The sequence below is a fragment of the Zonotrichia leucophrys genome, chromosome 1 (assembly GCF_028769735.1).
Source record: "Zonotrichia leucophrys gambelii isolate GWCS_2022_RI chromosome 1, RI_Zleu_2.0, whole genome shotgun sequence".
NCBI classification, from domain to species: Eukaryota; Metazoa; Chordata; class Aves; order Passeriformes; family Passerellidae; genus Zonotrichia; species Zonotrichia leucophrys.
In genome coordinates this window covers 89,498,831-89,521,200 of record NC_088169.1, presented here as the reverse complement: position 1 = coordinate 89,521,200, position 22,370 = coordinate 89,498,831, and the positions used below count along the sequence as shown (strand labels likewise).

Genomic DNA, 22,370 nt, shown 5'->3' with positions numbered 1-22,370 from the left:
ACGGCTTCCAGGAACCCGCGAGCTCCGCCCCCCGGCTCGCGCACGCCCCCCGACGGGTGCGCGAGCCGCGGCCCCGCCCCGCCTTCCCGCCCTGCGCGCGCGCACCGTGCGTCGTCACGCGCGTGCGACGGGGGGCGGGGGGAACGTGAGGGGCGGGTCACGTGGGCGGCGGCCGCGGGAGCGCCGTACCGAGGGCGGGGGGGGGCGGCCGCTGTTCGTCTGTCTGCCCGTCCGTCTGTCCGACCGCCGCAATGCAGAACGTCATCAACACGGTGAAGGGGAAGGCTCTGGAAGTGGCCGAGTACCTCACGCCCGTGCTCAAGGTGCCGTCCTGCGCGGGAGCCGGGATGGGGAGGAGGGACAGCCATGGCCGCCCCCGCCTGCGGGCGCACTTCCCTGCATGAGCTCCGGGAGGCGGCTGTCGGTGCCCTTGCCGGCCGGGCCCGAGGAGCGGCGCGGTGCCGGGCGGGCCGGCCCGGCCATCGGCCCTCATCCCGCGCTGGGATCGGGGAATCCCGGCTGGCGCTCACATCCCGCAGCGGGGGGAGCATCCATCTGGGAGGGGCGGGCCTCTCGAAGAACAGGTGTTGCTGCTCCTGCTTCTCAAGGAATAACTTAAACGGGCTGCCATTTTCTGTAAAAAGTCACGAAAGTTTTACGTGGTTGTGTGTCCAGGAATTGAAATCCGAGCGTACAGACAGGCTTGAGCCTGGTTTCAGGAATTGTGTTTCAATGCTTATTTTGGGTAAAGGGCAACTTTTTCAGCTGACATAAAACATCCAAACTAAAACAACAAAGTTAGCCACACCTTTGTTGTGTGGGCAGGTTTTACATAGCCAGCTTATTCCTGTGTCAGAATTACAGTATTAATATACAAGCCTCTGTCCACCAAAGTAGGTGAGAATAGTAGAAATGCGCCAGTGGGCCATTATAAAAGTAGGCAGCACATCTGTTATAGGCCCTGTCACTGCATATTTAGGTAGAAACAAATTATGGTTTTCTGCAGTTGTGAGACTACATCCCATTCTCTGACTCTTATTTGCAAACAATTTCTTATATAAACCCCAAATCTGTATATGAGTGCTTAACTTGGCAGCAGTTTTTTCATTACTGATTTTGATGCTTCTGCATGCTTTTGAAAAAAACTCTTGTTTATGACAGCAGTCTCTCTGCCTGTGGCTTTGTGGCTTGACCTTTTATGTGCTTTGCACCCTGCAGCTTACTTCTCTGGGTAGATAGCCGGGACAGTCAATTATTAGTTGAACTTGTCCCTCTGCGGTGTTTGAGATACTCTTGTCTGGTCCTAGAGTTGCCCACCAATGTGAAATGTATGGGTTGCAGTGAAGTTGTGCCATGGGAAGATGAAGTGAGTTGTTCAGTAGTACAGTTGTTGTTGCACAGCTGGTGTAATAGTGGATGAATTCTTGTGTCCAGATGGATTACTGGGAAGAGGCAGGAGTAGAAACTTCCAGAAATGGAAGGTGTTGATATCATGTGTGTAAGTTCCCTTTACAAGGGGGAAATAAATACTCCAACTGGGTAATTTTTGAAAGAAACTAGACCTGTGTCTCTCACAATTGAAGAATTTACTTACACAGAAAAATGAGCTATTTACCCTCAGGGAACAGAGGATGGATATTTGACATGTTTTCTTTCTGTAATTCCAGAGACACAAGTTTGTGCATGTTTCCTACTGCTTATGGTTCATTTTGAGGGGAACCAGTAAGTTGTCTCCACTATGGTGTTGCTCAATGTGTTATTGAGGATTCTGAGTTTTATAGCACTTTGATTTCAGTCACCTAGGATATACTAATGTTTGTAGAGCTGCTATTTTCCTTATCTTTGCCTTGTTCTTAAGCGTTTTTTCCTTAGAATTGAGGCGGAAGGGCAGTAATCAGTACATATGAAGCAGGTGTGCTCCTTTCATTTTCTGTAGCACAGGTGATAGCGTACACTGCGAGAAGCAATGCGAATAACCAAGTTTGGCTGCGGCTGCTTTTGTTCAGTGTTTTCTGGCTGGTTGAATATGGTGAGGTTGTGGCTGGGAGCAAGACATGTTGAGTTGATGCTTTTAGGCTAGATAGGGGGAAAAAATAGGTTCCTTAGGGCAAGAAGTCAGCTGTGCCATGGTGGAAATTGCATTCTCTGTCAAAAGCTGGTTTTGAATAGCTCTAATGCTGGGGAACAGTAGGATACCTCGGTACTTGAGGTTTTTCTGAAGAAACAAACTACCAGAAGTCAAAACATAATACACTTCATCTAAATTTGATTATAATACAAGATACGTTATCTTTAAGCTTCATAAATGTTGCCTTTAATGCTAAAGTACTTAATTTCTCTTACACAGAATAAGTCTGGTGTCTGCTCACCATGTATTCTATCATCAACAGAACTCCCCACAACAATATGCAAAAACTGAAGTTTCCATGGGGTTCATGATGAAAGCACAGAAAAAGACATTAAAAGAGAGTATATTACTAAATCTTTGTATTTAACTTTTTCTAGCCCAGAGAAAAGTTGGTTTGGTCTTTCATTCATGACTTTACTTAACTGCAAAGCCTCATATTGATGCACTGCAATGCTGTTCAATGCCTAGAACTCTGGAGTCCTTGACAGTCTGGATTGCCAATTGCAACTGATTTTCTGTTTCTTACTGGCAAATGTACTACTGAGTGCCAGTCATCTTTTCTTCCTTGTTGCTATAATTGGCAGTAGCAAAAACAATTATTTTGTACAGGTGATAATTTTTCATAATACCTCATATTTTGCAGCAAGTAATTTGTTGTATACTATAATATAAGTTTCCTGTCAGTTGTGGCAGAGGTTGCCTCCAGGCTGATTCTTGGATCTCTGGACAGAACTAATTCCAAAGAACTAATTGCAAAATGAGAGTAGAGAAGGTGTTTGTCTTTCCAGTAAAGTGGATTGTGTTGATTTGTCAGCAGTTCTCAAAATTTCTAAACTTTTCTCTTGCAGGAGTCCAAGTTCAAAGAAACTGGAGTAATTACACCTGAAGAAGTAAGTATATAGAAACTTTAATTTATTTTGACAGTAATGATGCATTTTTTAATGCAAAACGATCATGTTAAACAGATCATGTCTTTGCCAATTATTGCTTCTTTAAACCATTTCCATAAAGTGAAATTTCTAAGTAGCCTTTTTTACTCGACAGATTTGAAGTAGATCAACATAATTTCTCCTGAGATGGCATTAGGCATCTGAATGTGAGATGCTTCTTTCCTCTATGATGCTGTGAAAAGATTGTAGAGAAGCTGGGTCAACAGCTCCATTTGTCATGGGGGTTCAGGACTGAAGTGGGAATATATTGGTTTTTAAAATCTCTCTTCTGAGGAACTTGAAGGGGAGCTTTTATCTTTGGAGCAGTCTTTGTTTACTTCTATTTTTGTTCCTTCCAAGGCTCTGTGAAGATCATTTCATATATTTCTCCACACTGTGTATCCAATGATTATTATTTTTCCCTCTTCTTCTCTATAGGCTGTTTTAGGCAAGTTGTATTTTGAATTGCTGCCAAGCAGTTGTATTTTTTAAGAACTCTAATACAAAGAGCAGCAAACAGGATTTTTTCCTGGAACAGTAAGAACACTGACTGTGTTGAGCTATTTTAATTTCTCCCTTACACTTTTTCTCATATTGAGGTGCTATTGATCTGCAAATACTTCATCTTTACAGAGTTCTAATAAAACAGTATCAAGACTGTTTGGTAGAACGAAAGAAAAATAAAACAATAAAAAATCGTCCAGATGAGGTGGAAAAAAAGTGATGACTGATGTAGGTAGATAATGTGGACAGAGGTATTTTTCCCAGTATTGGTGCCTCTATTTTTCTGCTGTGATGCCCTGCAAGCAAACACCCATTCTCTCCCTCTGACACAGAAGTAGCACACAGAAAAACAGGCTTAGCAACATGGTGTTTTGTTCTGATAACTGTATGTATGTGTGTCCATAAATATTCATATATGTTAAACAATAATGCATAGTCTTTATTGTATATAAGCTAGAATAACAGAGAAAGTCTGGACAAATGCTCTACCAATACTTAATCCCTTTGTGGTTTATGGGAGAAGAATTTGCAGTAGCATTTTAAGAAAAGGCACCTTCTATAGAACATAGCAAGAACCACACTGTATTACATTAAACAGTTTTCAGGCTTTAAACACCACTAGGAATGTGAATAGTCCGTGTTCTCTGTGTCAGGTTAGATGCTGCTGGGATGAATAAATTGGATCCTTCAAAACAGTAGTCAAGGGAACCAGTTATATAGGAAGATTAAATTTTTTGATAAATTTAGATGAAGCTGGAGCATGGACCTGCTGATTGTACCTCTGACAGTCTATATAGGAATGATTGCTAAAGAAGAATAATGACACTAGGATAATGTCTTTGAATGAGTTTGTATTTCTTGGGTATTTTAGTCTGAGACACTAACTGGTGTATAGATTTTTGTGGGATTCCTGTGGCTTGCCTCTGAGGATGAATAAATTAAGGCTAAAGATGACTCATTAATCAAACTCAACACCTACTCCCTTTTTTCACTTATCTGTGCGCTTGATTTATTTTCAAAAAATTCTTGCCTGTCATGAGTTCTTACTAGTTAATACCTCCAAAAGATGACATCTATTTTAATTATCTGTGTGAATACAGGGAAATTGTGAAAATCATTCTCTTCAGGACTAGAAATAATTTGTCCTAAAATTGATCTCCTTCCACTTTCTAGTACTGATTTAGATATGTTGTAGCATCAGTGCTTGAGAAATAGAAAGTGAAACCAACGAGACAATGTTTCTGCCTAAGGTGAAAAAATGTAGATGAAATTTCAAATGCTGTTTTAGGGCTATGTATCTGTTAGACCCACAAACTACACTGTTTTTTCATCTTTAGTAATATATTTCAACATTGCTGTCACAAGCAGAGTTCCAATTCCTTGAACAGAGAATTTTAAATAATTCTGGAGTTTCATTTATGTTTACTATGTAAGAGATAAGGAGTTTTAAAATTTCCATGTGTACTGAGAATCCTTTTTTAAAGGATTCGGTTTTGCTGGAGGTTTCTGATGAAAATAGGTGAAAGGGAAGCACTTTTGCAGAGATTAAGGCTGTTAATCCGTGTGCACTGTGGTGGTTTCTGCTGTGCTGATCCGCCTCCCTTTGGAGGACGCGGTGAGGAAATGGCTGTGACCTGCTGCGAGCCTGTTACATCACACTGCAGCAGCTCCTGGGCAGCTGGGGAGGCTGCTTGTGTAAACTCGCACTCGGCGCAAGAGAGCACCTGTAGCAAGAGCTGTGCACCTCATAGTCCACAGGGACTGCTGCAAAGCCCACAAAAATCACTTGAGTGCAGGCTTGCCTTCCTCAATTTACGTTTACAAAGACAAGCCCAGAGGGTTAGGCTTTGCTGCATGAATTTTGAGTTTGTACACAAGTCTAGCATGACATTGCTGGCAAATTCAACATGACAGTATCACTTTGAAATAGTAATGCAATTTTATAACAGGCTTCATCTTTGATACTAAGAACAAGCAGAGGGAATATTTTTAAAACCTATTTATTCAGAACAAAGTTACTGATAAGATTTTTAGTGTGCTAAGTAAGTGGTAATCCATTTTTAGTTTACATCAGCAATCAGCTATCACAGTGATGGTCATTATATAAAATCTGTGCTATTTATTTCTTTGTTGCAGTTCTCTGATTCAGTGGATTGATGGTCCCACTTTTCTTACTGCAAAAATGTTTTGAACAAGGAAAGAGAATTAAACTTTTTTTTTTACATTAAGCTCTTTTTTTATCTTTGCAAAAGTTTGAATAGTGGCAAATAAAAATAATTTCTTTATTACAAAGTAAACAGTCTTAACAGGTGCAGATACTATTTTGGTTCTTACTAGACTGGCAGGTAGTATCACAGCTTTTGAAACACTGAATTTGCTATGGTGCTTACTAAGCATGTCAGGTCAAGTTGATTTAATCTTTGCTTTTTCATGGTTAGCTGAGATACAGGTTTGAAACAAAGAATCAATCTGATTGAAGCATTTGTTAATTACACAGTTATTTGGTCAAAGGAATGTGGAACTGATGTGCTAATGCTGAGAAAAAAATTGAGATTGTTGCCTTTGGCCATATGTAACAGTATTTTTTCTTCCTGCCTTAACAGTTTGTTGCAGCTGGAGACCACTTAGTTCACCACTGTCCTACTTGGCAATGGTAAGGAAAATTCAAAGAATTGTAGAAAGCTAGCATTCCTGCCTGTGCTTTGGTGTGTTTCCATTGAATCTAGTCATACAGTTGTCAGAGCAGTAAGTGTACTTTTCCAGTAAAACTTTTTTGATGGCTCTATAGAGCTTACTAATTGCTGTATAGCAGTAGTTGAGATGAGGATTTGCTTGGGGATTATTAGTTTGTTTTTCTAAGGGTTTAGGGGAAATAATCTGTTATATACTGTGAATGCTTTTAGTGCTTAGCTGCAGTAGCAGCATTTCTCCCCAGGTTTGTCTGGGTGATTGAAAAAGCAAAGGCCCTGTGCAACTGTAACTGCCGGGCCGTAGCTGTAAATGGTGTATTTTGACAAGCATTTGCTAATAAATGTATTCAAGTTAGCCCACAGCAGTTCACTTTGTGCAGTGTTTGGCCTTAGAAATGCCTTCTGTTTAGTGCACAGTAAGGGTGCAGATAAGGTGCTTTCTTATGTTTTACTGGTGTCCTGCATTATGAAACTGCTCGTAAATGAGCATTGTTTGTGCAGTTGGTGTCATCAGGGCCTTGGCTCTGTACTGAGCCTCGAATTGCTGAAGGAAAAATTACCCCTTTGCCACCTCCTTCAGAGAAAACATGATGTTGGGTCTGGCAGCAGTTTGGAATGGGCTATTTAGAATGTTACTCTTATTTCAAACCAAAAACCACTTGAGGTGAAGGCAAATGCTTGAGTAATGTGAAATTAAGAGAATTAAGAAATTAAACACTAGTGACTATGGACAGATTTTGTATTTATAGAGGTCTATTTCTTGCTTTTCTGAAGCTGCTTTCTTCAGACTCAGTTGATGCTGATCCTAGAAAATTGTATATAGAATAGATTATTCTGTCAACCTATCTTTGCTTGACCATCTCAAGGTGAAAGTTTTTGAGGCATAAAATGGTTTTGATCTCAGAACAGTTAGGGGTGGCCAAGCTTTCTGACACCATACCAAATGTATGTAGGGAAGAGTAAAGTCATAGCAAACCAATTCTGAGAATAGGTCAGGAGGATTATATAAAATGTTCCTGACACAACATGAAAATAGAGGGGTTCTTTTGTTTGCAGTTATCAAATTCTCAAATGGTGCACTTTATTTTACAGGGCTTCAGGAGAAGAACTAAAAGTCAAAGCTTATCTGCCAACAGACAAACAGTTTCTGGTAACTAAAAATGGTAAGCCTGAAATTTAAATATAAGTGTTCTTAGAATTGACAGTATGGTTGACTGTGCTGTCAGCTCTACCAATTGTATTGATAGGGGAAGCAAATACCTCACACTTCAGATGCTCTCTTTGCAATGCTGAAGAAGTGTTTCCTGCACCCCTTAATGCTTTTTCTTAAACCACTTTATAGTAGAGCTTTATATGAGACATAAAGCTTGCCTTGATGAAGTATAAATGACCTTTGAACATTATTAACCTCTTTGTCTGTCTTTGCTTCAACTCATGTTCAGTGTCTAAAGTGAAGATACGTTTATTTTTCTCATTCCTTTGAAAACTCAGGCTACTAAAGTGTTCTCAAAATGTTTGTCATAGTGACACTGACACTTCTAATTCAAGTATGTAGTTAATGTCAATGCCCTTGTCAATTAGAATCATATAAATACAATCTTGAATTAATTTTTTTCGGCTTCACAGTTGTGTTTATATAGTACATATGGTGATGACTTTTTAATGGATAAGAAGGATAACATTTTGGCACAACTATGGGGAAATCTTTCAGATTTTGTATAAAAATGTGTCAAAGCTATTTGATGAAGCATTAGCACTAAAAAAGCCTGAGGAAATTTTTGCCTGCAGAGGATTGTATTATATACTTTGATTTTCCTTGCTTGCTTTTGGAGTCTTGCAGTGCACTATCATGTGAAAATTACTGCAGTAGCATTGGACATTCTCCTGACAGGGACCTCATGGTTTGATAGCCAACTGATCTGCTTTGTTTCTTTTCCTGCCTCTAGTGAGGTTCCTTGTTGCTCTGATCATCTTGATCACATTCCAAAATAATGTGCTTCCTGCTGCTGGTGCCACATGGGCCTCCCACCTGAGTAAAAGTGGTGGGCTGTAGTTGAGACTGGGAAGCATCCTACAAGACCTCATTTTAGAAGTCTTTGGATGACTTCACTTTGACTTTCACACCTCTTTTTATCCCTTTCTGAAAGGTTAAAGAGCAGTTTTCAAATGCTGCACTTCATGCAGCAGATCTATTTGTCTCCATGTTAATAAAAAAGGAAGGAGGATTTTCTACCTAGTTTTTGTTTACACTACTGGAAAATGCCTGCTTTGCCTTGATCAGATATTCAGTCTTTCTTTGACTATTTTCTGAAAACATTATCTAAATCTCTATTTAAATGGCTCTGTAATGCATATGACAGAAGTTATTCTTAATATCACATGAATTCTGACTTTCTAAACTTCTAGATGTTGAATTATAATTAGACATACCTAATGTATTGCGTAAGTAGCTGCTGCAAACTTTTAGCACATTTCTAAAGCCTAAATGAGTTTGGAAAACTCATGAAAATCCGGACAAAGTTGTCGTTAGTTGTTGACCAGTATGAAGAAAACTTACAGGTTCTTTCTAGTTGTTAGCAAATGAGAAATTAATTCTATTCTAATCCTTAAGAGATTGGATGAAACTGCTATAATACTTAACAGAAAGATGAACTTCTAAGGCTACAGCAATCATTGCATATTACATTAAGTAAAATATGTGGTACAGCATATCAACATATTTTTGGAAGTTCATACTTTTGCATTTGAAATACAGCCTTAGGATTCCTGAAATGGGGATATATGAAAGATTGGCACATTTTAGAAGGCCTTGTAGGACAGTATCATGCTCCGGTCTGATTTTGTATAACAATGACTGACTGCATTCTTTTTGTTTTGTCATTTTTTGTAGTGCCGTGCTATAAAAGGTGTAAGCAGATGGAGTATTCGGACGAGCAGGAAGCAATTATAGAGGAAGATGATGGTGATGGGGGATGGGTAGACACTTTCCACAATGCAGGTATTCAAGGTCTTGCTGCAGGCTTTGCACTTGGCAATCTGATTTTCAGTTTCCACTCTTAGAAAGTAAAATCTTTTTTAAATACATGTCTGTGTACCAGTATGTAGTCTGGAGGAAATAAAGTTCCATTATCAGCTACCCACCTGATTGGTACACGATGTTTGACTGTGTGGCTGTATATACTTGAAACAGGCTCCTTTTTGGAGATGATGGCACTGAAGTTCTAGGAAATTATTTTAGAATATGGGCTGTGTAGTGACTCATTCCTTAGTAAGGAAATCCTGTGAAGATGATGTTAGTTTAAATTGTGGATGCCGTACTAAAAAGAAACATGTTAAGTTCAGAGATGAGAGTGGGAAATGATCCTATTTTACAGTAAGCCCTTAAATGAGCTTATGTTTATAAAGAAGTCTAAAAAATACTGTTTATATGAATCTATCTCATTGGCTTTTCTAGTGCAGTGTCTTAAAAGTACTTCTGGTTTTTTCTAATTGGCAATTATATTAGTTTTAATCTGTTTCATGATTTTCTGTCATGTGTTAATAAAATTCTGTCCTTTAGTGATGTTTTCTCCACCATTTCCAAAAGTACTCCTCTAAGTTTTTACTTTCTTTGGTGTAATTTTTTTTACTGTAAAGTGGAGAAAGTTCTCTAAATAGTTTGCCAGGGTGGGGAGAAAAAGTGTTGGAGATGATGCCTCTTTTTTCTGTAGACATACATTTTTCATCATTGGCAATTCTTAAAGGTATCATAGTTCATAATTTAATGCTCCCATACCAAAGAAATAATTTGAAATAGCTTAGTCATGTCCTCGAATTAAGTGTGCAGTATCCATTCCTGCTGTGAATAGACTCCTTGCCAGGTTTTTCCTTTTAGAGTTGGCTGGTTTGGGCACCATGCAGTACAGCACAGCTGTAACACCCTGGCTAGACCTTGCCAGGTCTCTAAATGCTGTCAAATGAGATAAAATCTGTTTCCACAGCTGAAGAGTTGATCAGATAAATATACTCTGTCAAAGCAGAATCTTGGCGTGTATCCCAAAAGGTCCTGTGTGAGAACTGCAGTAAGACTAGAAGGCTAATGGGGAGGATCTCAAGATTGAACACTTCTATGATTTGGGGTGGTTTTATACCCTCACTTCTCCTCAGCCAAAAGCATTGAGTGCTCTGCTACATTTTGCTTTGTCATTGCTTTCAGGAAGCTCAGAAATACTCATAAGTGCCTGCCTTCTTAATGAAGCTGAGTTTCATTGTTGTGATGTGAGTGCCTCTCCTGAATTCACTTTTATGCAAAAATACCTTAAAATGGAAGTCCAAATTCACAGATTTCCGTCACGGATTTTTTAAGACATGACAGATCTGTGCTGTGGCGCTCTGTGTTACTGGCATGGTTTGCTTAGGGATGTCCAGTGCTGAATGAACAGCCTCTCACGTATCAAGGTTGCTGAGATGTGACTTGGAATGATGAGACGCTGCATTTGAAATCCTTGCAAACTCTTTCTATGCTGTTCTCTAACCAAGAAGGAAGCTTTTTTTAACACAAACTTCCTGTTCAATTTACAGGTATAGTGGGTGCAACAGAGGCAGTTAAGGAGATTACACTAGACAGTAAGGTACTTGTTTCTCAATTTTTCTGATGCTTTATTATAGACCTGAAGGTAATAGTAATTTTACCAGTGTCAATCTAATACTCCAGTACTCCCTGTGAAAGATTAAATTATACTTCGTCATTAATTGTTTTGCAGATGTACATTGACCCTCAGAGCCCGTGATATTAGTCTAAGCATGTGCATCTCCTTATTGCTGTGTTTATTGCAGCATTTGTCTTTTTGAAATGTCTTTAGCCAGTGTGGTCCTGTGCCAGGCTTCTACAAACTGAAAATGAAATTCTCTTAACACTGATGTCACACGTTTGTGTTCCAAGACATGAATGTTTGGAAATCCAATGTAAAGAAATTTTCGTGTGGAAAGGTAGTGTGGGAATGTAAAGTATTTCTTTGTGATCTTCAACTATAGCAATGCAGACTTTTAGCACATTGGTCCAGTTTGACAGGTTTATGCCCTTCAGTTTAGAAGAACTTTACTTGTTTAAATGTATACATGTTATGAAGTCCTCAGTTTCTGCATGTTTCCAAAAAGTCACTTCAGCAGGAAACAAACCTGAAATTTAAGTCCTCAGGAAGTACTTGAAATGCAAATGTATTGGCTATCATGTTTAAGAAACATGAAGGAAGTCAGAGAGACACAAAATGCTTTTAAAGATGAACTTGTATGGGGAGTTCTGTCCGTGTGCTGTGAGCATCCAAGAAGCTTTGGATTCTAAAAATTAGGGGGAAAAATGAGCGACCCTATGCTACTGCATAATTATAAGCAGCTCCAAATGCTATCCATTTGATGGACAGTGAAGTGCAGGTATTCCAAATGACTTTGCTGAATATAGTAAAAATACTGCTTTTTTCACAAACCAGTAACATGAGGGTGGAAGAAATACTCAAGGAATAACTAAAGTTTATCACTTTTTCTGCAAAACACAATACTTGCAGAATGTTACTTTGATTTATAACTCCTGTTATGTGTTTTGCATTGGATTTTATTTCCGTTGTGTGTAGAAAAACTTGCTTGCTTGTGGGGCCAGTCCAGGAGGACAACTCTTTCCTGCTGATGTTCTGTTTGACAATGCACTTTGTTACTTAGTTTCTTATTGGTTTTCGTGGTTTGGATTTTTTAAATGAAAATCAGCCGCCTCATGCTCAGAATTAGAGGAGCTTCTAACTGTAGTAGTTATTAGGAATATTCTAAAATCTTTATGAAGTCTCTGTAAATTAAGACCTTTACTTTCTGAATTTCTTTGGCATTGTCTGTCCATTGGATTCTATGCTATGCAAGGCCCAAAAGTTACCGGTGGGCTTGTGCTGTATTTGTTTCTGTTAGACTGTAATTCTTGCATTGCAGAATTATATCAAAATGTGATACCTTTTGTGACTATTGTGTTTTAAAACAATTATGGACAGGGCTCACAGTCTGGGAAACTAGGTGACACTTTTAGTCATATAATAGAGTTTATGTAGTCCCACAAACGGGAGGGGGTTGGACTCGATCATCCTTATGAGTCCCTTCCTTGAGATGTTTTATGATAACTGCTGCACAGTTGGCTGTGGGTTAGGACTTAAAAAAATCTTAACCTATATGTTTAGTCTTAGCTGTTTAGCTATTGCCCTTGATTTGGATCTCTTGATTGTTTAACACCATGGTCTCTTTTCTTTGTTTAGTAATTAAATAATTCCAGATTTTAAAGTCAAAGGAAAACTTTTTAAATGGGGTTTTGATGTCATACTAGGTCTTTGAAACAAGAATGAGTTATTAAGCAAATATTTGAGCTCAGTGTAGTCCTGTTTAATATTTCAGAAATTATCTTTCTGGCTCACTGAATGTGTTGACTGGACTTAACACCTTCAATTTTTTAGGGCTGTTAGGCTATGTAGATGCAACAGTCATTAAAGCAGTATTTTCAATTTAACTTCTAAAGGATAATCTAAAAATACCAGAGTGTTCAGCATCTTGTGAAGATGATGATGAGGAAGATGAAGGAGAAGCTGCAGATATGGAAGGTATTTCCTTAACTTGGGTGGGACGTATTATATTTCAGGTCTTTAACTAAAGCAATACACTCTAAAACACCAATCATTCTTTGCAAGGAATTCATGCTGAAAAATTTCAGTAGGTCTGTGCTCTTTAGCATCCTTTGTATGATTTTATTGATGCATGTGTGCCAAACTTGTGTGCCAAAAACCTGACTGAATGTTAGTGACTGGAAAATTGTGTAGCAGAACAGATCTAAGAGAGTATAAATTAGGGATTTAGCTTCCTTCCAGCTTCGTACCTACACTTAAACTCAATCTGCCTATATAAAATCACTGAAATAGAGCTCCACCTACTCACTGTAGTCTTGGTCAAATTTGTGTTAAAAAAGGGATAGTCTGGTTTGGGGATTGGGAAGGTTATCTGAATAAATCTTCTTTAGATACATGTAGATTTTTTTAAAGTAGTTGTTTATGAATGACAAATATAATGACTGGCTACAAGCTGAACACAGAATTTTATGGGTCTTCTTTTCAGAGTATGAAGAAAGTGGGCTATTGGAGACAGATGATGTGAGTGAACAGTTCTCTATCTTATGTGTTACAATATAGGCACAAGCAAAACAAAAATAATGATAAATGGCTGAAATAACAAGATTATGAATAGTAGGGTTACTGAGCTTGGATTCCTATGGATTTGTCTCCTGCCAATCTGCTGCACTAACTTGAATCCTTGGGTCCTCAAAGATTTTTCCCACGGAAATTTTCCTTGGTTTTGCTAATCCTTTTTGCTCTGCTTGTACACACAGCGCTGTATTCACGAGAAGTTAAAAAATGCAGTGGTGGTTCTTGGGGCTTGCACAGGGAGGATGAGTGGCCTGTAGGTTCGCTAGATTACACCAATCCATCAGACTTTTATAGAGAAAACAGAAGGCCTCATTATTTATGGTACTATGCTAAGGTGTTCATGAACCTGCACAAACTGAGACCTTTGCCTTCTGAATGTCATAGGAATTGTCTGTTGTTTGTGAAAGAAGGTGGGGAGTGTAACAGCATAGCTGCCTACTTCGTTACAGTCAGACCTTTTTTGAAAAGTAAAAAAATATATCCCCAAAAATAAAACAAAAATACTTTTTGGGGGAGAAACTGATGCTCCTAATATAGAAATAAAAACAAACCATAATTTGGGATTTTTTTGTGCCCACTTAAGAACATTATTAAAAGTTTTACAGTTTTACATAACTACTTAGGATGGGAAAGGAGGGAACTCAAGCAAGATTATTCTAATCTTGTTATTTTTACCTTGAACCAGGCAACGCTTGACACACGACAGATTGTAGAAGCTAACAAAACTAAAGTTGATGTTGGAGGGGAAGATGCTATTCTACAGACTAGAACCTATGACCTCTACATCACTTATGACAAATATTACCAAACTCCGAGGCTCTGGTTATTTGGATATGATGAGGTATATCTATTTTGGATTTTTCTCCTACTTCTGTGAAATTAGGCTCACTGTATCAAATAGACTATTTTGTTGCTTATTCACAATAGAAATGTAAAGGAAAAAATGGTGACAAAACCATTAAGCAGTATAGGCTTGTAGGCAGGACTTTTATTGCACTTGGAATAAGTTGGAACGAGTCACTGAAAACTGCACATGATAACACATTTTGAAGGAAGCCACTGGTGTTTTTGTTAGCATTGTAGAACTGGTAATTACCCCAGTAAACTCAGTCAAGTAAGCGGGTATGTCTTTTCATCTCCTTCTGAAAGAACAGAATATGTAAATAGTTCTTCCCTTTAATCACTACGTTTCTTGAGTTAAAAGAACTGCTCAAATATCCAGATGGGATACCCAGTTGGTTTTTAAATACGTTGACTACACCACTCAAAGGAAAATCTGTGCAGTACTATTTTTATACCATATGGATTTTAACACAGTTCTTTCACTGTACCTTCAGAACATTTATATTTTAGATGCCTGTAATTTTGGGGGCATCATCTGTTACTGATGTTAGAAAGGAGCTAGATTCTTTGTTAGTAACGCTTTTGTTCTCATGTTCCTTGTTCCTCTCTAGCAGCGGCAGCCTTTAACAGTAGAGCATATGTATGAAGATATTAGTCAAGATCATGTCAAAAAAACAGTGACCATTGAAAACCATCCTCATCTTCCTCCACCTCCCATGTGTTCAGTTCATCCATGCAGGTAAGTCTTTGTTTCTGGTCTGATACAGCCTGCAGATACAAGGCACTTCACTGCTCTTGTTAAGGGTTTTTTCATGTCTTCTGGACATATATCTACAATTGGCTGCTGTAGTGGTCTGTTAGCTTCTGAGGCAGTATAAAAGGAAATGACCAGCAGTTATCCGAGTTCATTCCAGTGCTCACTGCAGCGTGTTCTGCAGTTAGCACTGTCTTCTCTGATCAACTTGCTTTTTTAACTCATCTTCCCTATGTACTCCCGGAGGTGGCAGACCACCAGAATTCCATGAAAAGTTCTATCCTTTTGTCTGCTTTTTGGGGAGAATAGAAGTACAGTGTATACTTTTGACAGATGAAAAGGCTGTTTGAACATTAAATGGCAGTTTCTTGTTTTATGCTAACTACCTCCTGCTCCCCCTTGAATTTTGCACTGATTAATAGAGAGACTGTGATTGTCACACCGAAGTATTTGTTGAACACAACTGCAAAACACAGTTGGTTTTTTTGGGTATTTAGTGTTCCATTTTCCATGTTTCTCACCCAAGACATAGGGAGATGGTAGTTTGAGTCTTTGAAAGGTGCATCTTGTCTTAGATGTCAGCCCCAACATCCTTTTAGGTGTCTTAGTGATACAGAGCCAGTATCTGAAACAGTGTAACTCTTCTTGACGGTATGAAGTTCCTGGTAAAAATCTGGGCTTTTACCTTTAAGAAAATCCTTGTATGATTGCATGTTTAAAAGAAAAAATTTAGAGTTCAGATTGCCAGTTTAAGTTTACTTTCCTTTGACTTAAAAACTTGGGCTATCCATGTCACTAGCTGTGTGTCAAATAATCAACTTGTTGACCAGCTTGTGGTCATTTCCACAGACTTAAAGCATTCTTTGAACTCTGAGCTTCTGGCTTAGCATTTATTTGTTCATCAGTCTTTAGAGAAGAGAGCAAGGGAACTTTGCAACAAGTATTTTACGGCTAATTTTGGTCTGAAGAGGATATATATTCATGTGCTTTGTAAATCTGTATATCATGTTTCTTGCAGTTCACTGTTCATTAGCTGCTGCTTTTCAAAAGTGTTTGCCTTTGCCAAGCAGTCTACATACATATGGACAATACATATGGATAGTATTGAGCAGAGAAGACGTTATACTGGGAAGTAATTTTTTTCCCTCTAGTGGTCTAGTTGAAAATTTTGGAGTAGTAAAATTTATTCTTGATCTTTAAATCATCAGGTTTAAGTCTGCAATAACATGAAAATGTCAGTCTGGGTGCTCAAGAAGCAGAACTGGAAGAACTGCAAAGCAAATGATAAAGAATAGAACATAAAACAACATAAGGCCTCTGTTAATCTGTGGGACCACCACATGTTGAATACTGGAGTACAGCTCTGGTCATCTGTTCTGTAGTCTATGAGGTGAAAGAAGACTAAAACTGGGCAAGATATGGAGATCCGTGTGGGATAACTAAAGTTATATAGGTCTTTCCCATAAGAAAGGATTGAATAATCTCTGTCCCTTAATATTTGAAAAAAGCTGAGCAGGGAGTTAGGATATTGGTGACCTTCACTATGAATGACACAGGAGGTGAAGTAATAGGATTTAAGTTTTCTTCCACTAGTGAAACTGGTGGCATTGAGTGCTACTCTGCTGGAATTTTCAAAGCCAGAAAGGATTCATTTCTGCACACACCACCTAACTAAACTCAGTACTTATTTAAATAAGAGTATGTTAATGAAATAAAGATTTGTCAAAGTTTAAAGTGTAGTTACTAGAAGGGTTCAGAATAACAAAGTCCCTGGGTAATTTCCAGTAGTATGCTAGAAATGCAGTTCTAGTAGTGCTTTGGACAGAGCATTTATGAGGTGCTTGTTCCAGCCTCTTTATTGTGCATGTACTATAAAATAGGAAGGAGAACCAGGTAGGTCTTTGGTTTGAATCCAGAAAGGTGTTCTTATGATTTGTACCTTGTATGAACAAACAATCTCAACCTGTTAGTGACATTGACTTTTTGCTGTCCGAAGAATTTTGGACAAAAAATGGATGTATCTTTTTTGTGCAGCTAGTGTTTTTGATGGAGTGTCAAGTGGGAGGAATGTAGGAGACTGACTGGGAAGATGATTAATAGGAGAAAAGGAAGAAAAAAATCCTGAAGCCAAAATTTAATTTACTTTCTATTTGCTGGGAGCCTTGCTAGTAAATTGGTTGGGAAGAAGCTCCTGTTGATGCGTATTTGGAGGGCACTCTAAGAACAAACAAAGATGTAGAGATATTTCAGCATGATAGCGGTCACTGACTAGGTAGAACTGTGGGGTTTATATTAGGCTGTGGCTGCAATTTTATCTGCTTAATTTTAGTTACTACTCTGCAGAGGTGTTAGCAGTGCACTGCTAATCTCTGCATTTGTGTTGAGTCTCTTCTCAGGTGAGAGCCCTGTGGTCATGTTTTTACTTCCTCTGAAGCCAGTGAAGTGCCAGTTCCTTTGTTATGTAGTCTACGCTTATGCTTGAAGGAATTGTTTACATCATGAGACTTCTTTTAGCTTTAAGCATGAAAGAGATGATTGATAGTGAGGTGAAACAGGTCTGTTGCAAGTCTTAAAAATGGAGGAGACTGTTGCCCTTCTCAAAGAGTGATATCATGGATCTGCAACTGCTTAGCACTGGGAAGAGTTTAAAAGGTACTGTTCAGGGTGTGAGGAAAGAGGCTAACAGCATATCTAAAATGGAGGTTTTAAGAATGTTTTCTTCCTTTCCAAGTAAGCTATTATATTTTTTTTAAATTGGTAAGGCTAACAGCTAAGAAGGTCTGGGCTTCTGGATAAAAACCAATAGCCAAAGTATTGCTTTGTTTTTAATTCAGCTAGGAGCTATGAGTGTTTAGTTATATCTGCTGCTGTTGCTTCCCTTCATGTTATAGAAATTGTGTAATGTAGGATATTTGTGTGATTCAAAACATTTTTATTGCAATGTGCATATCCTCGTGTCAGAGAAAGGAAAGAAATGGCAGTAGGATGCCACTGTCACTGCTTGGGATAACTTCTGTTTTGAGTAGTTAGTGAAAATTGTTCATGTTACAGCTCTTCTGTAAGTTGTAGTTCTTGTCAGCATTTTTATTGTACTAGGAGGAACATAGTCAACTTCCTCATTAATTGCTGTAAACTGCTTTAATCACAATTCTCAGCTTTTTCTTTGTGTGCTATGAAGGGACTATCAAACAGGTTAACTACTAAACACATTTACAATTAAATTGTAGTTTATTGCACTGATTCCAAGGACTTATTTGTCTCCATTTCAGAATAGTGATAGACTTCCAAACTTTTTTGCTTCTAATGTGCTCTAAATATCTGCAGGGAAAGATTTCTAGATAGCAGGATATTTTAGATTACATTTCTTCAAAAGCTATTTATTTCCTTTTTGTAGTGTATTTATATATTTTATGTTCATTCCTCCAAGTTTTCTTACAGAAGGAGCTGAAAACATGAAACAAACTTTATGAAGTTTATAAAGCACCTGCAAAGCTTTTCATGAATAACTGTATGACAGCAAGAATGACCATTACTCTGTGGCCATTATAGAATTTGAGGTACTGAAATAGTTCTTAGGAAACAAAAAAGAACAAATGTAATTAAGATGTATGAAGTTGAGTCAGAATGCAGTTAAGGACTTCTAATGGCTGCATGGTGACCTGTGTTCTGTGCCAGTAAAAAAAACAGTCCACAGTTATGCATAAGGTCAAAACTTAAGTTTTGGCAGTGGCTAGTTTCCTGCAGAGAAGCAGCTGTTCTTGGCACCTGAAATGGCATGTGTTCTGCAGGGCATCGTGGGGATCCAGAATTGGAATCAGCTCTGAGGGTTCGTTGACTTGCAAAGACCAACAGTAAATGACAAATGCTGACCTTTAATATTTCCCCAGACTTGCATGTTCCTGTTTACAGTGTCTTGGTAACTTTGCAACAGCTTCCTTCCTTGTTTGCAGCCACTGGCAGCATGATAACTTTGGAGGTAATTACTAAATGCCAGTTGCTGGTCAGCTATGTAGATTGACATACTGGTATCACGACATGGTCAGAAAGTTATGCAAACTCAGCTTCCCACTCATCCTTCTTTTGAGCTGGCGCTTTGGTTGTTTTGGGATGGGTATTTTAAACTACTGCTGCTCACTTAGCTACAGTGCTGTGTAGATGGACAGTCATAGCCGTGTGTTATATCACTGGTGAAGATTACCTGCAGAATCCTCTGTTTCAAACGAGGTTGAAGTATACATAAAAGTAAGACTAATTATACAACCTGGGAGTTTGTGTTAAAGGTACATAAATAAAACATAATTTAACATACAGTAGTTCTCCCCTCTGATTTGATATGTTCTTCATCCCTTAGTTTATGGGATACAAGAACTGCTTTGAAAACAAGAACATTACTTCCAAATTGTAACTGGTCATTAAAAGTTTTGAAGTCTTTATCATTAAGGATATTCCAAACTATAGCAGACAAGTTTTAGCACTCAACACTGAGTGATCTGTTCTAGTTGACTGCTCGTTGAGCAATGAGGGCTTTAGACTAGACAGTCTCTTCCAGCCCTGGCTATTCTGTAATTTTGTGTTGCATTCCCAGGATCAGCTTTTTGCACAAATACTGTGTGGTTGATAGCATATCTGGGATGTCACTGATGAGAATGTAAAAACTCAGTGAGCTGAGAAGTGTTTATCCTTCCCTGTAGTGCTTTACAATAATAGAATTACAGGAAGAAACTAGCTTAGAAACTGTTGATTTGCTATAGAACCCAAGTTACCACCAGAGAAAGTTTCCATTCCCTAAACCATTCCTAGAGCAATAGTTCTGAATTGATGCAGGGTTGATTTAATCTGCCTTTCCTAGGAAACTATTAATTGTTTTAGTGTTTTAAACCTCTTCAAGGCTTACAAGTTTGAGTGCAGCAGAAGCAGCTAAAAATGATACAGCAGTTTCAGAGGCATCTGGGAACTTCTGATGCCTGGCTGCTGGTCAGTATTACCTTCTAGGGACTTACTTGGGGACTTTATTGGCATTAAGCATTTGAAAGTTATACTGGTGTCAAGTGGTATGCATTCACTATAGTGGCACTCTGCATTAGAGCATGCATTTGACATAGGGCATTGAGTCTACATTGTAGCATACCTCAATTTTGGCTTTCTGTGGGAATGTAAGGAGCTGTTAAGCAATGTTACATTCGTCATTTAATGTTAATTTTCAGTTACTGTTGCTGTTTTACTTTCTCAGTAAACTGAAAATTTCATCTTGCTGCTTCTGAACCTAATGGTCCAAAATTATTTAATTTGCACAAAACCTATTCATCCTGATGAAGAGGGAGTTGCCTCTTCCTTAAAATGTTTTGTTTCTGATTTGTTTTTCAGGCATGCAGAAGTCATGAAGAAAATAATCGAGACTGTTGCAGAAGGTGGGGGAGAACTTGGAGTTCACATGTATCCTTTTTCATTATTACAGAGATTCTTGGACCCTTCTTGCAGTGTAATGTCTGTTACCTTTAGGGTCATAAGCTGAAACACAATTATGTGTGAAAGCAGTGAATAGCAGTTTGGGGTAACACTTGCTGGAGTTCTGGCATCAGCTCCTTTGTGCAAACAGACTCCATTAAGTTTTGGGGGGAACATGAGGTGGGGTATGGCAGCAGCACTGAAGAGGGCAGGTAGGTTTGAAGGGACAGCATTGAGCCCTTGATTGTAAAGGTTTGAAGGAGGTAGCTGTGAGCATCCAGTGGAAGATGCCAGTGTAGGGAGGGTGAGACTGGAGGTTCACAGACTCCATCCAGTGTGTAGTCACTGCTTAGCAGAGCAGCTTTTGTATTCTATTTTAGTCTGAAATTAATTTCTGAGAGGTGTAGAGGTCCCACTATGCTCTCTTCTGCGTGTGAGCAATATCTTGGTAAAACAACGTTGCTGACAAAAAGCAATGGAAATCACTTAAACCACTCTGAACATCAATATCAAATGCCTCACAATTAAAATTTTCTTTCAGGAAGCTGAGTGATCTTAGTTATGCTTTGTAGTAATCAATAGTATACTTTCTGACTAGAGCAGCCTCCATGATAAAAGCAAGGTATGTCCTTTCAAAATAGTGTTCTTTGCTGCTGTAGGGCAAATAAGCAGGAATTACTGAGCAGCTAAAGGTCTTGAATCAGTAAATTCTCATTTCCTGTATGAGTAATGATAACTTGCTCAATTTGTGCAACAAGCAACTGGAACTGAACTGGAAAATAACTTGTCTGTCATGGTTGTTCAAGTCTCCTAGTCCTCAGTAGTTGCAGGTAGCTGCTTTTTTTTTCTTGTGTTTCTTTTTTTTTTAATCACTTAACAAATTGGGACATTTTTAGCATTTCTTTGCTCATTTTCATATATCTTCTGTTTGTGAAGAAATGGTCTGTGATGAGATTGTTATGTCAAAACAATTGGGTTTACTTACATCCAGTACCAGTGTAACTAAATTGAAAGTAGTGGTTTCTATTAAATTTTTAGTTTCCTATCTGCCTCTTTCCCACATGGACAGAGACTTTAGCTTGTAATTATTCAATATACTTCAGACTGCAATTCAGGCCCAGCATGCCTTTGAAAGTGACATATACAAGGGAACTTTTCTCTGCAAAGAATGTGACTTCTGCTTTGTTTTGCTGGATTTCTAGCTATAGAACATTTTCCTTAATAAGAAACTCAGGTACCTTCTTATTTTCTTGAAATTTGTACAGGCGGTCATTCCAACGATAGAATACGACTACACAAGGCACTTTACGATGTAACTAAAATAAGAGATGTGTTCCTCTAATTATCAAATCTTTTTTTAAATAACCCATCCATGTCACTTATACAACATTATACACAATTTCTGTAACTAATCTTTTATCAACTTGATGCATTAAAATAAAATGTTCCATTACCAGCCTTTTTAATAAAAATCTCTGTGTGTAATATAAATAAATCACTTTCATTCCAGTACAGATGCTGCAGTAAGAGGTGGGATTTTTTTCTCCATAATTCCTTAATTTCCTTCCATGAGATTATTTTCATGTGTGTTGGAAACTGAAATCTACTTTTGTAGTAGAAGCCTAATAGTTATGGCTTCGTTGCTGATTCCTAAAAATGTACTTTTTTTTCCCCATTTAAATTCACTTGGGAGCTTTGTGGAGGGATTTTTTACAGCTATGAATGGTTATATTTCCTCTAGCTGGAGGAATATTTTAAAAGATGAAAAAAATAAGTGATTGTCTTGTTAAGAAAGTCTGACTTCAGCTTTAACAAGTAACTGTAACTAACCAGTCTCTTTGAAAGGTGATTTATACTTGAGCAAGACTAGAGATG

The 22,370-nt window shown here is 38.3% G+C and overlaps 1 protein-coding gene across 1 annotated transcript; it reads left to right on the top strand.

Moving 5' to 3' along the window:
- The first annotated feature begins 149 nt into the window (after positions 1-149).
- On the top strand, positions 150-22,011 carry ATG3 (autophagy related 3). The gene is made up of 12 exons (XM_064721725.1): positions 150-323; positions 2,977-3,018; positions 6,165-6,214; positions 7,344-7,414; positions 9,142-9,249; positions 10,812-10,861; positions 12,775-12,856; positions 13,365-13,399; positions 14,139-14,294; positions 14,908-15,035; positions 20,415-20,483; positions 21,730-22,011. Exons 1-12 carry the CDS (start codon positions 252-254, stop codon positions 21,809-21,811), a joined length of 945 nt encoding a protein of 314 aa, XP_064577795.1. The 5' UTR covers positions 150-251; the 3' UTR covers positions 21,812-22,011.
- Positions 22,012-22,370: the final 359 nt, after the last annotated feature.